The sequence below is a fragment of the Clarias gariepinus genome, chromosome 16, assembly GCF_024256425.1.
Source record: "Clarias gariepinus isolate MV-2021 ecotype Netherlands chromosome 16, CGAR_prim_01v2, whole genome shotgun sequence".
Lineage (NCBI taxonomy): Eukaryota > Metazoa > Chordata > Actinopteri > Siluriformes > Clariidae > Clarias > Clarias gariepinus.
The window spans coordinates 8,887,987-8,906,258 of record NC_071115.1 but is presented as its reverse complement, the minus strand read 5'-3'; the positions used below and the strand labels follow the sequence as shown (position 1 = coordinate 8,906,258).

The 18,272-nt window shown below is 39.0% G+C and overlaps 1 protein-coding gene across 1 annotated transcript in view; it reads left to right on the top strand.

Annotated features, from left to right (window-relative positions):
• Positions 1-18,272, top strand: part of kcnh4a (potassium voltage-gated channel, subfamily H (eag-related), member 4a) — a 49,567-nt gene that overhangs the window by 16,099 nt on the left and 15,196 nt on the right. Inside the window, exons 2-7 of the mRNA XM_053515220.1 lie at positions 2,759-2,992; positions 3,678-3,809; positions 3,915-4,039; positions 8,982-9,243; positions 11,485-11,642; positions 13,231-13,438. Of these exons, the coding sequence (XP_053371195.1) occupies positions 2,759-2,992; positions 3,678-3,809; positions 3,915-4,039; positions 8,982-9,243; positions 11,485-11,642; positions 13,231-13,438 (1,119 nt within the window). The remainder of the gene's footprint in view (positions 1-2,758; positions 2,993-3,677; positions 3,810-3,914; positions 4,040-8,981; positions 9,244-11,484; positions 11,643-13,230; positions 13,439-18,272) is intronic.

The window sequence follows — 18,272 nt, the reverse complement described above, 5'->3', positions numbered from 1 at the left end:
CCGCTTCATCTCCTCTCGCATCAAAGCAAACACACACATCTATTTTTGTAACATATACACCAGTTGTATGTGCATTACCAGTCAAAGGTTTGGGCACACCTTCTTCAGTGATCTTTTCAGATTTTTTTTTTTTTTTTTTTACAATGCTGAAGGTGTCCAAAATATGCAATAATCTCCATTAAACAATTAATATCGAGATGTGTCTGCTACTTATCCTTCTCTAGCCTGAGGTGCTGTATATTAATTGGTGATTTTTGAAGTTTTGGTCTTGCTTTCCTGGGAAGGTCTTTATGAGAGCCAGTTCTGTCATGGTGCTTGATGGGTTTTACAAATGCAATTAACACAATACTGTTCTTGCAAGAACTGTTCCAGAACAGCTGAACTGAGTCTTAAAATAACTGGCTGTTGTTTTTGTTGTTACTTAATTACATAATTCTATACGTTATTTTACAGTTTAATTTTTTTTGTATTGTTCTAGAACATAGAAAGGAAATCCAAACCATTGACTGGTATTCTATATTGTATTACTGCTTATATATGATATATACAGTATATAATAAGACCTTACTGCACCTAGTTTAAAATCTAACCCTACCCTTAAGCACAATAAAAAAGTAAAATAAAAAAAAGAAGAAAGAATACAGATACACAAACAAATCCTTATATTTACTTTAATTCTGTCGGAAAAAAGTGTAATGTTTTCTTCCAAACCCTGTTAGAGCAATTTTGGCGTCTCTGTAGTCATTTATTTTTCTGTACAGAATGATACATGGCAGGATGAGGATGTGGTGTTATTATTCATGAAGTTGATATCACCTTATTTTAGCCTGTAATGCGTGGGCAGCCTGTGTGAGTTAGAGCACGTCTCTCAAGAGTATCGTGATTCATCCATGACCTCATGTGTAGAACTTAAAGAAGAAATAGAAGTTAAGCTGTTGTATTTTATCACATTTATCTCAACTGAACTAAAAACAAATGAGACAGATTTGTCACAACTGGCAGTCTCTCTCTCTCTCTCGCTTTCTGTGTGGATGAGAAATGTGCTGCATGTTCACTGTTAGATATATTTAATATATTTTTAGCTCTTCCAGTCTACATGAAATGTTCATCCCTGTACCTCTCTGTAAATACTGCACTTTACATACATTAAAAATAATGGAGCCATAAAGAACCACTGAAGAACCACTTTTGGTTTCTCTAAATACCAATCCATGACATTACACCATATACACTGATCAGCCATAACATTATGACCACCTGCCGATTTCTGCCACCTTCGTTTGTAAACAGCACAAGGTGCAAATAAGAGATTATTACAGTATGTGTACTACTAATTTCCTTATTTTTTATGTATTATATGATATGCCTCAATTAGTGTCTGCTACTGTTAATGTTTAAAGCATTCTCTCATATTTCTAAAACACCATGAGTTAGTTTCGTCTGAGTAATCTGATCTGATGAGAGTTATTCCATAAGTGCTGATATGGAGCATAACAGCACTGGGATGTTTACCTATATGTAACATCCCGTGTCTCAGGTGTTCTAACAATCGTTAGTTACAATTGTTAATTAACTATCAGTACCCAGCATGGGTGAAAGCAGGTCTGTACAGTCTACGGTACTAGAAATTAGCTATGGGTCGTTTATGAACGATTCGTTCTTTTTGAACGAATCTTTAACGAGACTCTTTTACTCCGAGTCGTTCGTTCTTTTGTCACGTGACTCCCATAGACTATGCAGTGCAATAGATTCAAAAGAGCAAACGACTTAGAATGAAAGATATGAGAGGTGAGCTACTCATTCTGTTTATTATAAGCTGCGTTGTAATATTTTTATTACTGGAACTATAGCCAAAATTTATGTATGTACTGTAGACGTATTAGGAGTCTTTTTATTGAAAATGCAACATTTTATTTTTATTTCTGATCAAAGGAACGAAATGACTTAAAAAAAAAAAAAAAGATTCGTTCATTTTGATGAACGAGATTCAAAGAACTGAGTCATAAAAGGATTCAAACTTCCATTACTATTAGAAATAGAAGAGAGTAGTGATGGGAAGTTTGAATCATTTTAGTGACTCAGTTCTTGGAATCTCGTTCATTTCGTTCTCGTTCAACGACCCATCACTAGAAGAAAGCAACTGCCTGCTAAAACACACATTTAAACCCAGTTACGGGAAACACTTTCTGCAGGAAAACACATCTGAAAATGTTATCTCATCTTAAACAACACTTTGTCACTTTAATAATCGCTAAGTCTTTCCAAATGGCCTCTGAACCGTCCATGTTGTCCTGTTCATGGCTAAAACAAGCGACAAAGCTAGCTAGCGTCTTACACAAGGCTGAATCCGAAATCCCCTTTTAACCCCTGATCAAGGGCACTACTTGGTGTATAGAACAAGGGATTCTACGCCCTACATAGCACACTAGCTTTCCATTTAACCTTATTTGTGATTCAACCATGGATCCAGGAAGTTAGCTGATATTCTGAATAATTTTTATACATTTTTCAGTGCAGTGACAGAAATCTGAAAATTCTAAAGATTAATTGCACTATTTGTGATATATTCCTACTGGTACACAAGTCACTGCTCAAATGATAAACTAATCAAACTACTTTTTACCCCCCCCTCTGAAGGCAGTTCCAGTGATCGTATCATTTGATTTCTGATGTAATTTTTTCCCCTTCATATATATATATATATATATATATATATATATATATATATATTTTTTTTTTTTTTTTTTTTCCTATTTAGACAGCAACTTCCTGCTGGGAAACGCGCAGGGCTGTCGTGGGTATCCCATCGTGTACTGTTCCGATGGCTTCTGTGAACTAACCGGCTTCGCACGCACCGAGGTCATGAAGAAGACGTGCACGTGTCGCTTTCTCCATGGAGAAGAAACGAGCGAGAGAGTGACTCAGCAAGTGCAGAAAACTCTGGAAGGCCAGAGAGAATACCAGGCTGAAGTGCGCTACTACAGGAAGAATGGTACAGGACATTTCTGGAACATTCCCTTTAAATGATAGTAACCTTTAACTCATGATTGCTTTGTATTGAGATTAATAGTGCTTTTGTAGAATATAAAATATAAATGATTTAAAATTCCTGTGTTGTGTATTAGGATGTTCATTATGATTTTTTTTTTTCTTGTGTTGGTTGCTTAATCCAACATACTGTACATAAAGGGCGTTCAAGTCAAACCAGGACTTTTGATTGTGCAGAATAACAGAACACACTTATGAGAGTAAAAACTCCCTATTATTCTCTATATCATCCCCTGTTACACTAATGCACTTATCCCAGTGTTTCAATAGTCAGGAAGAAAATTTCCCCAGTATGCTAAAGCCATGATCAGTCAGCTCTGAAACACTGACCTCCCAGGAACTCCTTAAATGACCAGTGAATAGATCAGAAATCAGCATGCTCTAAGCAAACTCCGCCCGACTCGCCAATTACGGATAAACAGCCCTCATTAAAAACGTTTCCCCTCTTTAAATGTTTCACTGCATCTGAGAGTCTCATAGCCGTACCATGCTTGAATTCTTTAGTAAATGTCAATCAGGTTTACGCCTTTATTCATGAGAAACTTCATCTATCCTGGTTTGAGTTGAACGATCCTGTACATAAGTTTGGTATCAGATCTTACAACATTGATCTTTGTGTTGGACCTCAGGAACGTCGTTCTGGTGCATGCTGGATATCGTGCCTATAAAGAATGAGAAAGGAGAGGTGGTGCTGTTCCTTTTTTCCTTCAAAGACATAACTGACTCGTACGGCAAGACACACCACGCCTCCAAGATGCATGGTATTGCCCTGAATACACCAAGCAATAAAATCAAACGTTTTATTTTTAAGGCAAGTTTATGTCTAGCTAATTGTACTGGTTTATTTTTTGTTGCTGCTCTTTCAGAAGATGGCACTCAGAACAGGAAGTCCAGCCGTTCTCATCTCAGTCGTGCGCGCGAGCGGGGGCGGAGCGTCCTGTACCACCTGACCAGTCAGTTCACCAATAGGAACAAAGGAAAACTGCCGAACGTGAGTTACCATGACGACGTGCTTATTATTAGATTGTTCTGTCTTTTAGTTAACCTTACTTTCTAACTGTTCACGCTCTGCTGGATGGAAGCAGAGATCTGTGTCACATGTCTCATGGGTCACGTCACATTTTTAATTGGCATGAAGTGCGTACTGGAGAGCTAAGATGATTCATTCTGTTTTTCTACAACTTTTATACTCTGTTCAAGTTCCTTTGTTTGCATAATTAGGGGGATGGTTTATATATATACTCAGCAAAAAAAGAAACGCCCCTTTTTCAGGACTGTGTATTTCAACAATAATGTTGTAAAAATCCAAATAACTTTCCAGATCTTTATTGTAAAGGGTTTAAACAATGTTTTCCATGCATGTTCAATTAACCATAATCAATTAATTATCATGCACCTGTGGAATGGTCGTTAAGACCTTAACAGCTTACAGAAAGTAGGCATTTACGGTCACAGTTCTAAAAACGCAGGACACTAAAGAGACTTGTCTAACGACTGTGAAAAACACCCAAAGAAAGATGCCCAGGGTCCCTGCTCATCTGCGTGGACATGCATTAGGTATGCTGCAGGGAGACATGAGGACTGCTGATGTGGCTAGGGCGATAAATCGCCATGTCCGCACCGTGAGACGTCTAAGACGGTGCTACAGGGAGACAGGAAGGACAGCTGATCATCCTCGCAGTGGAAGACCACGTGTAACAACACCTGCACAGGATCGGTACATCCGAATATCACACCTGCGTGACAGGTACAGGATGGCCACAACAACTGCCCGAGTCCCACCAGGAACACACAATCCCTCCATCAGTGCTCAGACTGTCCGCAATAGGCAGTCCATGAGGAGGAGATGCACTGTAGTACTTCAAGCAGCTGGTGGCCACACCAGATACTGACTGGTACTTTTGAGCCTCCCTTCATTCAGGAACACATTGTGAAACATTTTTAGTTTATGTCTTATGGTGTTGACTCTTTTAGTGTTCATACAAATATTTACACATTAAGTTTACTGAAAGTAAAAACAGTTGAAAGTCAGAGGACGTTTCTTTTTTTGCTGAGTATATATATATATATGTGGCAGAAAGGCAAAAAGCTTTTTATATTTTATGCCCAACTTAACTAAATAAATCCTATAACAGAGGTTTATATCTAACTTTTGAATAAAAATGTTTTTAAAGAGTCCATAATAGAAGGACCCAAGTGATCGTTGAGGCTACAGGGGGTTGATTTATAGGATGGACTTTAGGTAGGATTTTAGGTACTTAGGGTCAACTGTCCAGAGCAAGGGAGAGTGTGGAAAGAAGGTAAAGAGGTATGGACAAGCAGGTTGGAACAGGTGGACAAAAAGTGTCAGGTGTACAAGATAGTTATGAGACCAGTGATGCTCTACGGCTTAGACGAGATGAAGATGTTGAGATCCTCTTTGGAATTGACAGATATCGATAGGATCAATAATGAGTCCAAAGGAGGGAGAGAGACAACCCATGTTAGATGTTAAGGAGATCCAGATTGAGGTGGTTTGGACATGTTTAGAGGAGAGATTGTGAATATATCAGTAGAAGGATGCTGAGCTTGGAAGTGCCAGGCAGGAGGTCTAGAGGAAGAACTAAAAGGAGATGTGTGTTCCCTGAAAGGGAACAGCCGAAAAACAAAGAAGAAGATAAGAGACATGATCAATAAGCTGTCATCCACTTGCCACACCTCTACCAACAGTTTTTGGTTGCTTATATTAAGTAGATAATGATTTTTGATACAGTACAAATGATTTTTGCACAGTACTGTGCAAAAGTGTTGACCCACCCCTCATTTTTTCATATTAAATTGAATTTATAGATGCAGATTAAGTTAAAGAAATTAGAACAAATGTTTTACTGTGACAGGCTGCAAAGTGCCTAAAGATAACTTTTTTTAAAAATTGCAGCAACCATTTAAAAGAGCAGCAACCTCATTTCCCCGATTGTCAGTTCCAACCACTCAGCATTCAGCATCACTGGCCAGATCATCTGTCATCATTTGCACCTGTTTCTCACTGGTTCATGCCTTACTGTAGATATTTTTTCAAATGATTGAATGATTCACTGGTCACTGTGTGGCTTAACAAACAAAACAATTCCTCTGAAACTGGTCAGGCACTAGGACAGGACTGAAGATGAAAAGCAAAATTGTGAGCCGAAAAGGTCCTTCAGGAAGTCTGGAGAACTATTCTTCAAGAACACATTAAAATACAATAAATGAGAGGTATCTCAAGACTTTTGCACAGTACTATAAAATATGCATTTTTGTATTAGAAGGTTTAAAGCCATTATCGTTTTTGTGCTCCAAATATCTGCGTATTTTCATAACCAGATAGCCTCTTTGCTGTTATTCCATCACAGTGGAATTTTTAAACCCACTTTGGCACCAGTACAGTACTATATTTTCCTCGCTTTATTCAAAACCTTAAAAATTTTGTTCACTGACTAAATCATTTTTATTTCATGCGTAACCAAGTTCAAGTAGGCTTTATTGTCATTACAACCATATACAGTTAGTACACAGTGAAACGAAACAACGTTCCTCCAGGACCAAGGTGCTACATGCAACATAAATTTACAACATAAATTAACAGGGACACTAAACTAGCTAACTAAGAGGCCTAGTTAACTGGCTAGCATAGACAGGACAGAGAGATCTAACATAAATTACAACATAAATAAAAAAAAACTAACTAACTAAGTATAACTATTTTAACAGACAACATAAAGTGCACGTGCAAATGTGCAAACATGAGCAACAACAAAGTGACAGTGCGCAACCACGACATAACAGAACATAAAAATATGGTGTTGAGGTAGTGGGTAAACGTAAATGTAACAGTTACAGAACATAAAATATGGTGTTGAGGTAGTGGGTAAACGTAAATGTAACAGTTACAGAACATAAAATATGGTGTTGAGGTAGTGGGTAAACGTAAATGTAACAGTTACAGAACATAAAATATGGTGTTGAGGTAGTGGGTAAACGTAAACTTAACAGTTACAGAACATAAAATATGGTGTTGAGGTAGTGGGTAAACGTAAACGTAACAGTTACAGAACATAAAATATGGTGTTGAGGTAGTGGGTAAACGTAAACATTCTTTAAAAACAGCAGCAAGAATAGAGGAATTAGTGCAAAAATTAGTCCAGTAATGATCATTGTGCAAAAAGATAAACAGTGAAGCATTTACAGGTTGGTGTGTACGATAATTTGGTGGTGTAGGTCAGTGTGTCTGCACTTGTGTTGATTAGTCAATCCAGTCCCAATATTTTGAGGTAGTTGAGTTAAGCTGTGTGATAATGTTTGTGTTAGTGTGTCTGTGTGTGTGTGTGTGTGTGTTTATCAGTCCAGTCCCTTTTTGTTGAGGAGACGGATGGCTTGTGGAAAAAAGCTGTTGCACAGTCTGGATGTGTGTGCCCGAATGCTTCGGTACCTTTTTCCAGATGGCAGGAGTGTGAAGTGTGTGTGAGAGGGGTGTGTCCGATCAGCCACAATGCTGGTGGCTTTGCGGATGCAGCGTGTAGTGTAGATGTCTTCAATAGAGGGGACAGAGACCCTGATGATCTTCTCCGCTGTCCTTACTATCCGCTGTAGGGTTTTGCGATCCGATATGGCACAATTCCCAAACCAGACAGTGATGCAGCCGCTCAGAATGCTCTCGATAGTTCCTCTATAGAAGGTGGTCAGGATTGGTGGTGGAAGCTGGGCCTTTCTCAGTCTTCTCAGAAAGAAGAGACGCTGTTGGGCTTTCTTGTGTAGGGAGCTGGTGTTGAGGGACCAGCTGAGGTCCTTCTCTAGGTGGACACCCAGGAATTTGATGTTTTCGACGATTCCCACAGAGGAGCCGTTGATGCTCAGCGGAGAATGGTCGCCTCGTGTCCTCCTAAAGTCAACAACCATCTCCTTTGTCTTGTCAACATTTAGAGACAGGTTGTTGTCTTTACACCAGTCCGTTAGCCTCTGCACTTCCTCTCTGTACACTGACTCGTCGTTCTTGCTAATGAGACCCACCACGGTCGTGTCATCAGCGAACTTAATGATGTGGTTCGAACTGTGTGTTGCTACACAGTCGTGAGTCAGCAGTGTGAACAGCAGGGGACTGAGCACGCAGCCTTGTGGGGCCCCAGTGCTCAGTGTGGTGGTGCTGGAGGTGCAGTTTCCGATCTGTACTGACTGAGGCCTACCGGTCAGAAAGTCCAGGATCCAGTTGCAGAGGGAGGTGTTCAGGCCCAACAGGTTCAGCTTCCCAATCAGTTGTTGGGGGATGATAGTGTTGAATGCTGAGCTGAAATCTATGTACAGCATTCGAACATATGTGTCTTTCTTGTCCAAGTGTGTGAGGGCAAGATGTAGTGTGGTGGAGATGGCATGTAGTGTAGTGGAGATGGCATCGACCAATCAGAGCATGAAATAGAATGGTGGCTAGACAGCCGAGCAGATGTGTCACGGTTGGACAGACATGATACAGAACCATACATGATACAGAATCTCGCCTTATTTATAGGCATAACAGAGTTTAAGAATGTTAAAGAATGAAAAGACAGAAAATACATCCGTGTACAAAATATATTTAACATTGAATCGTACCTCATATGTGTCACTCTGTATTTACAGCGCTGATTTGATTAGACATGATGCAAAACTACCTTGCGATGATGTAGTGTCTGATAATTCAGTCTAACCTGTCAATGGTCAAGAAAATACAGAAGGGCCCAAAAAAATTTAAATCACATTTCAACATGTAAAACATGGCATCAACAATGGTGCGCCTATTCACATCTTATTGACATTGACTGTTTTTTGGGGCCACTATAAAGTTTAAGCCATATAACGATGGCATAAACCTGTGCTTGTGTTGCAGGGGTCAGTATGATGTAGAGAAAAAAAAAAACATAAAACATGTCCTTGTGTGTAAACAGAATGTTTTCCCGAAGCCCACTCTTCCTGAGTACAAGGTTGCGTCAGTCCAGAAGTCACGCTTCATCCTGCTCCATTACAGCGTCTGCAAAGCGCTGTGGGACTGGTTAATCCTCCTGGCGACGTTCTACGTGGCCGTCACTGTCCCTTACAACGTGTGCTTCTCCGCCCCCGACGACAGCAACCAATCAGACCCGGAGTGTGACTCCTCCTACCGGAGCACCATCGTGAGCGACATAGCAGTAGAAATGCTCTTCATCCTCGGTGAGTGGAGTTTGCTTGTGTTTGGAAGGCTGGGGTCACCTGACATGTATTACCATGGCAACACTCCATGGAAATGTCTTAACCAGCCCAATGTAGCAATTAGTGTCCACCCAAACTTCTCCTCCAGTTTTATCCACACACTTCGAGACACTTTGAGAATTCCTCGAGTCGAGTTCCACTTATTAAAAGTGTGATATCGGAGCTGCGGTTTGCATAAATGTGTAAATAAGGTGAAGAAAAGGTGATAATTGCACCTACTTTTACCCGCACGCACACACACACACACACAAATCCCTTATTAAGCCCTGCTCAAAGAAAGACTACATATGCTTAAAATATTGAGGACAAAGACTACTGGGATTTCTGTCTCAGAAGATTTTATGTGATCTAATTGTTCTCTCTCATCCTGGCTGAACCTTCCAGGCCTGATAAGCCCAAAAAGTGTATACTTGTACTGAGATCACTAATCTTTGTTTGGTTAATAATCTCCAGTGGTGAGGGCAGATGATTATACGCCTGAAATCCTGAAAAAGCATGTTATGGTATTAATAGCTTATACTAATTAGCTCATTATTAATAAAAATTTGCTACTTTTATTAAATGACTACTGCAAACACATAATCTCTCTTCACAGCTTTAGGATATAAGATTACCATGGATACAAATTTCAGCACTTGTTCAGTCTTTGTAACATACACGACTATTTCCCACCATATTTCTGACCACAGTTTGTGAAAACGTGGTGGGGAGGCTTAAAAAATGTTTTTGAACATTTCAGGTCTCAGGAAAATATATCCTAAAAAAAAAGCACAGACATTACTTCTATCTTCTATCTATTGTACCTATATATGAACATTTTTACAGTAAAACAATATAAATGCTTTTTTCAGACTTTTACTCTTATTTGCAAATTATTACTCTCTGACACAGTAGGTTGTCTACAGAAAAATGTCCAAATTGAAAACAGCTTACTGTATATTGTAGAAGCTCTAAACTGCCACATTTAAGCAACAAACAACAAGTAACAGACAGATTAGAAGCCATTTCATATTGTATCTTTTCTAATTAATGAAACATACAGTAGTGCCATGAATATATAGCAACGCAGTGGCTGCCACATATCCAGAAATAAATTACAGACATTCATTGTGTAACATCTGCGCGGTGTTCTATGAAATAGGACACTAGTGATTTGTTTGTTGTGCACATGTTGCTGGATGTTGTGTTTTTTTTACAAACATTGCAACTCGAAAGTTAAAAAATTTCTTGCTTTATTCGAAAAAAAAAAAAGTTTCTTAAACCTAAAGAAAAAAGAGTTATCTCATTTTGCTATTAAACTATATATATATTTATTTTTATTTTTTTTTTTTTTTTTCTGGGTGTTCCCATTAAGGTGTTGCCCCAGTGGACCATCTCACCTCATGGCCGGTCCCTGACTTAACTGTCACACTTTGTCTGAGCTTGGAACCGGCACTAAGGATGCCTTGCCCTCAGGCCGAACACAGGCCTTCCACCAACTAACCATAACTACTGTATAACTCCACCACCAGGTTAATTTTACGCCAGTAAACAGGGTGACAGGATCATGGGCACCCAAGGCTCACCCATGCCCATGCGACCAAAGGTCAGCCTGTCCAGTCCAATCCTAGAGAAAAGCCAATACAGCACAACTTAATGAAACAAGTCAATGCTGCCCATGACAGAAAGCCACTAGAACATCCAGTGCACCACAGCTCACCACAGCAGAGCAGGAAAACAGTCCAAGGCTGCTGACCCGGCCTTTAAACTCCTCAAATCCCAAGAACCCATGGGATGCACCTTACAAACAAGTCCAATCCAAGAAGGCCCCGCCCCACAGCCCACAGTAACCAAATGATCTGCTACCAGACACTCCCAAAGAGGCACTTCGAGCCACACCCTGAGTACAAGGGGATCTGCCTAAGGAGTACAAGGGGAACAATAAATATAGTAGTGTTAGTAGCGATAGTTTATAAAACAGATCAAGAATAGATGCCTAAGAGCAAATATTACATTCCATGAATACATTTTTTTAAATATGTCCAAAGATTATGGTTTGTTGTAATAAAACATGCACTACAAATGCAGTACTAGCCTTAAAAACACAATTTTTATAAACAGGATAAAGTGGAGCTGGCGGTAAAGGTATTAATTGAACCTTTTTTCTTTAACTGCTGTTTACATTACATGTGTTTTAACCGTGTAATGCTTCGTTTGCGGCAGATATCATCTTGAATTTCCGCACTACTTATGTGGGACCGGCCGGTCAGGTGGTGTACGATGCACGCTCCATCTGCCTTCATTATTCTGCCACTTGGTTCATCCTGGACCTCATCGCCGCCCTGCCCTTCGACCTGCTCTACGCTTTCAACATCTCAGTGGTGAGTTGCGCATTGTTACACTCAACATTTCATTACATACCCAAACCATTAAATGGCGAGTGTGAATAAAATTAAAATTGAACAAAAAGTACAATATATATTCTACATCACACTATATCCATAAAATATTCAAATATGCATGACTGCTTTGCATGTTTAAATAAATACTTTTGCTGATTTTTTTTTGTCATTTTGTCCACTAGATCGGTTGTGTGTGTGTGCGATTTATCCTGAACAAGCTTTTTAACTCTTTTGCCTGTAGTCAGAAACATCTGTTTAGTCCAAAGTTACTTTTAATACATGTCTAGGGGCAGAATTTAAACATTTACACTACAGATGTTAATTTTTTTAAACGCTTTTATGAATTATTTAATTAAAGTGGTTTAGAAATAAAGCAAAAAATTTAGCACAAATTTTTACTGTTTAGAGGAACTTGTATTTATGTGTTGCCACCATATCTGATTATTCTATATTAAGACCAGTATTGTAATGTACTGGTCTTTTTAATTTGTGGACTATTGCATACAAAATAACACTGGTAGGACTTAGTTTTATCGGCATGTTGGAAACGACAGTTAGCCTAATCTGCATGTCTTTGGACTGTGGGAGAAAACCAGAGTACCCAGAGGAAACCCACCTCACGGGGAGTGCCATCAAACTCCGAACATGCACACAATGCTGGAATTGAACTCATGACCTGCAGGTGCAAGGCGACACTGCTAATCACTAAGCCACCGTGCCGCCATACATTATACAGAACGTAAAAGAGACCAAAAAAAAGAAAGCTGCTGGATTTTGCATGTAAAAAAGACACAGTTGCAACAAAGTCCTCAGAAGAACCGTGGGTGGTTCTGCAGCATGCTCAGTAAAGCTTAAGTAATGCGTTTATAAAATTGTGCAAATTGTATCTGACACTAAAGCATCCTTAAAGTGTTGTCACACCAAATACTAACTTTGTTTCAATAATTACTGTTTACTCTGCTTTTCCCTACTTTTCTCCCCCCCTTTTTTTGTTTTTGTAGACCTCCTTGCTCTACAGCATTTATTTGCATATGCATGAGACTTTTGCACAGTGCTGTAGATGTTCAGGTCTTTCTTCTGTGTATGGAGGAGAGGCTAAATAGTATAATGTAAAAGCACTTCCTTTACGCTGATACTAATTAGTCCCAGCATGGGAAAAAAACTGTGCTTAATGTCTCATTATTTAAAACATTGTAGTTATAAAACAATGTTTTTGAGTGGGAAGTATTGTCCTTTTTGACCTTGTTGTTTTCTCTGCCGCTGGCACTCGATTTGTTGCTTGCTTTTCACTTGTATTTTTTTGAAAAAAAAATGGAAAAAGAGTAGGAAGGTTTGTTTTTCAAATATGAATCTGCAACGTGTTCTCAATATTGCAAATCCATACAAATGTATGCAGTCCAACATGTATGGGGAAAAGACTTAAGGTTATGAGCTAAAGGGCTGGGTTAGATCATTCCTTTTATGCAATCATTATGCAAACATTATGCAGTTAATGTGCATGAGGTTATATTGGTGTATGTGCACATGCAGCTCTGAGATTATCATCTTAGTCGTTGTTTTTTTGCAGACCTCCTTAGTGCACCTGCTGAAGACGGTGCGTCTGCTGCGTTTGCTGCGTCTGCTGCAGAAGGTGGACCGTTACTCTCAGTACAGCGCCGTGGTGCTCACACTGCTCATGTCCGTCTTTGCTCTGCTCGCACACTGGCTCGCGTGTGTCTGGTACGTCATTGGAATCAAAGAGCTCAGCAGTAACGACCCGGTTACCTGGGACATAGGTAAGCAAGTGTGTGTGTGTGTGTGTGTAAAGTTGTGTCTAAAGGTTTTACAACCTTAACATCCAAAAGCAAGTAGGACAAAAAAAATCCAATACAAACTACCAATACCCAAATCCAACACCAAGTGTGGGCCACAGTCCCCTAGTGGGTTGCAAAGGTACTGCAGGTGGGTCATTTATAACTTATAAACTCATAGACTATACCACTTTATCCTGTATACAGGGACGCGGGGGTCCTGGAGCCTATCCCAGGAGATTTAGGGCAAAAGGTGCGGAACACCCTGGACAGGGTGCCAATCTATCACAATTTCATCTGCATGTCTTTGGAATGTGGGAGGAAACTGAGTTTCCAGAGGAAACCCATCAAGCACGGGTAGAACATGCACACAGACCCTGAGGCAGAAATCAAACCCAGACCCTGGAGGTGCAAGACGACTGTGTTAACCACTAATCCACTGCTCACTGCCATCAGGTTTAAAAATCCCATTAACTGTTTCTGATTTAGTAGTTACATTTAAAAAAAAACTAAACAAAAACAGGTAATAAAACTAAGCCTTGGAATTTAAACAACATGATATTCTTCATTTATGTCAGCCTTGTGAGTTTCCTCCCACAGCTGGGTTGCACATAATTTCTAACGTTTCAAAATGGCCTGAAGCCTTGTTAACTTTGGGCATGACTGACCTAAACAATATAAACGCCTTGACAGAATGCAGAATTGTGCCTGCTGATCTGCCCAAGGCATTAGATTCAGTCGACCATAAGCTCCTGTTGGTCAGACTTAGTGATATCTGTATGGAAGAGAAACCTGTAAAGTGGTTCAGGAATTATCTTGTTTAACCCAGTGTCCCTACACAGATGGTCATAAAAATCAGTAACGGAGTCCCCCAAGGTTCAATTCTGGCCCCTGTGTTGTTTTTGAACATTGATTGCAGTTGAAACAGCAGTCTGCTCAGTTGTCTCGTCTCTGAGTCAGGCTGTTGATGAGCTCCAAACTGCCTCAAGTGTAAGCCTCATTGTATTTTTTCAAGATAGTTTTTAATGCTAAGAAAAACAAAACTATGCTATTTTTTTTTTATGCCAGCCGAGCGCATCTTTTCGAACTGCTCGCTCACACACCATTAGGGACGGCGTAACACACTCGGAGGACAGTGATATCCACTCCTTACGCTTGTGTGAGCTCACAGACGCCCCTGATTGGCTGTAGAGCCGTGATTAATATGGGAGCACTAAGTGTCTCTCATCCCTCCCCTCTGAGAGAGCTCGGCCAATCAGCTCTCTCTAGAACTCCAGCTGCGAGATGTTACAGCATCACCCAGGAATCAAACTCCGATCTCCGGATGATAGGGTGAGCACTTTACCACTGCGCCGCTCGAAGGGTTTTATTGTTATTTTAACAATATAGAGTAAGTACAGTACAGAGGAAAATTAAACAATATTACTCCGGGACCATGGTGCTACATAAAACATCCCAGAACTAAAAATTATACTGAAAGAAAACTGTATATAAAGTCCAAGCTTGTTTAAACAGTGCAAGACAGTACACAAGGTAATATGCAAGACAATGGTTAGAGTTACATAGTTAGAGAAGTGCAGTACAAGATATTGTAATGATTTAATAATAATAAATGTAATGAGTCTAAACATGACCTGCTGCTTGGGGGCTATAATGCGTATTAATAAAATACAGTATTTAAAGTGTTTTTTTGTAGTTTGTTCAGAAAAGATCATTGCAAAGAGACCAGTGTAGTGTGTGTGTGTGTGTGTGTCCAGTCCAGTATGTCTGATGGCGTGTGGGATGAAACTGTTACACAGTCTGGTTGTGTGGGCCTGAATACTTTTTGTGAGCATCTGGATGGACGATAGATCACGTTCACTGTGTTAGATACCAAGTGAAGAAATCTAGCTTTTTAGAAGCGAAATATAGCTAGTCTTAATGCTAGCAATTTGTTTTTGTATGTGTTCACTGTCTAGAACTTGTCTATCACTTCTCTGTGTTTTATGTCCAATTTATTGTACAATACATCCTTTATGTAAACTTTTGATTATGATGATTTGGTTTCTTTGCATATATTAAACTTAAGGAGATAACAGAATAATTTTTTTTAACTACAATCCATATCATACCATACTACATATCTTTGGTTTGTTTAGAATTTGGTCCAGTGGCGTTTTCCGTTTTTGCACCCTGGTGATGGAAAAATGTTAAAAGGAAACACTACAGTGTTTTGTTCAAAGGTTGGTTCAAAGCTTTGATTAAAAAAAAAAAAGCTTATCATTAAATACTGCAGTCATTTTATAATAATAAATAATTGAGCCCAACTTTAATGCTGTTTTTGACAGATAACCTTTTTTGTGAAATGCTTCTATTTAAGTTTTGTTGCCCTGTATTTTGTTGTGTTTTTAGTTATTGTTTTTTTTAATTATTATTATTATTTGGTGGTTATGCTTTTTGGTGTTGCTGTTGTATTCTTGTTTTTGTTATTGTCTTTTTGTTTTCTTGCTGTCATGATTTTGTTTTTCTTTTTATGTTTTTGGAATGGTTCTCCTTTTTGTTGCTACTGTGTTTTTGTTTTTGTTATTGTGCTTTTAAATTTGCAGTTTTGTTTTTAGTTTTCTTGGCATGTTTTAGGATACATGTTTTTGATGTTGCCTTTGTGCTCTCAGGTGTATTTTAGTTTTTTTATGTTTTTGTTTGGTTTGCACTTCTATATCCACCATAGTTACGGCTTCTAGATAAAAACATTCTTTAATATTAATGTGTTTCTCGTTTTGTTTTTGTTTTCACATCTTAGATGAAGCTGTAACGTTTTTTGGGTTTCTTTTCTGATAATGTCTTGATATCTGGTTTGTGGTTTTTTAAAATTCAGATGCAAACAAAGTTTTCTGTAACTGCACAGAAGAATTGTATATGGGTCATAAAGCTTAAAAGTGCGAATGAATCAAGTACTTGTGGGAGATTTTACTTGTTAATGTACTTTAATTAAAAATGTTAAATAAACGCTATATCTCTAGTCAAAAAGGACCAAAGAATGACTCAGGACTTTGCGCAGATCTGAATGAAGTAAGCAGGATTTATTGCAGCAATAAAACCCAAGTGAGCCGCACTTGAATGCTTAGGTCATTAATCCAAGCATGATCAAGAGCAGACTGTCTGACAGTTACATGAACACTCATTATATACAGTTTTCAAGGGGAGGGATGCACACCTTGTCTTATCCTCAGTACTTTTTTGTATTTCTTACCAAATCTTTTAACCCGTTATAGTCTAACTTTTTCCAAGAAATTCTCCCATTATGTTTAAGTTTTTCTACCATGTTATGTTACGTCATATACCTCGTCAATTGACTCCCTACTGTACCTCATCTGTACCTCCTGATTATATTTTTTCCCATTATAATTAATTTTTCTTGCAAATTACTTTCCATTATCTTTACACTTCTCTTGTTTAATTTATTTAAAAATATATATTAGGGTGGCGCTTAATTTTACTATACATTGCTGGTTTATTCTACAGTTCTCAAGAGACAGAACATGGGTAAGCATCTCTTTCGCATTATTTAAATTTCTTGTCTTGCTTTCCCAATTTGTTGCACTTACGTATTTAATTTTAATCTTACAGCTGATTGTACTTGCCCAAGTGCTTATTGCATCCCTCTGGACAGCTCAGTCAGCATGAACAGCCCAAATTATAATCCTACTGAACCTGCCATGGACGGAGCCTCATCCAGACTGAGTGTCAGTCGTCTGTGTCATTATTGCAATTTTCTACAGGAGAGAAGGCTTACGTATTTCAGGAAGGATGACTCCAATCCTGGTCCTTCTCAGAGACTTCGTCTGGAGGTAAACAGCCCCTTACCTCATGCCTTTAGGCCTGTAAGGCCAGAGTCTGGCACTCCAGCTCCTTCTGTTCTAAGGCCTGTTTGGCATGTAAGTGTTGCCAATCAGTCCGATTTTAAAGTGTCCGTTAGTACACAAACTAACGAGAGTGTAACTGTTGGTACCCAAATGGATTTTCCTCCAGCACCTGCACCAATTCTGAACCGCGCCATTTCTGCCTTAGTTCCCCCCTTCCTGTGGGTGTTGTTTTGGCTCAGAGAAGGTTGATGTTTGATTTCTTATTCATTTTATTTTGCTATTAATGCTCTCCCAGACCCCTTATATTTTTTGTACTTTTATGTTGGGCCTTATACTTTGTATTTTTATTTTGAATTTTTCATGTATCTCCTTGTTTGTCATTATGTAGATGCACATGCTATTTTGTGTTGTCTCTACTTCTTATTAAACTCAGTGTTCTTAAAACTGATCGTGTGTCTTTTGGTTATTTGTCTATATTCTTACTTAGACATGTGTTAGACTTGTGTGCGTGACTGCAGGTGCACGTGTAGCACGTGAATCCAACACATGTTTCAATCCTTCAATAAGTGTGCTCGTGTCTGTGTCGGGTCCGGCACCTGGCGCCTTAACTTATGCTCGTGTCTCTGTCGGGTCTGGCACCTGGCATCTTTTTATCCTGTCTATTTATCATGACATCATTATCATTTACCACATGACAGCTAATTATAAAATAAGTACATGTCTGGGTCACTCTAGGGTTTTTTCTCATGTACTTTGGGTACACACTGTACACTGAGTATCACTACCCATCCCCTTACTGTTTATGTTTTATGATCTGTCTCATAGTCGTCTGATTTTCTCGTCTCACCTCTGAGTGAACCCAGTATGTTTTATGACTTGTCATACTCTCTGCCTACTTCTACTGTATATTATTTCACTAGGATTAATATTATGTTGATTAATATTAACATATTTTTCCATTGCTGCACACACAAGTA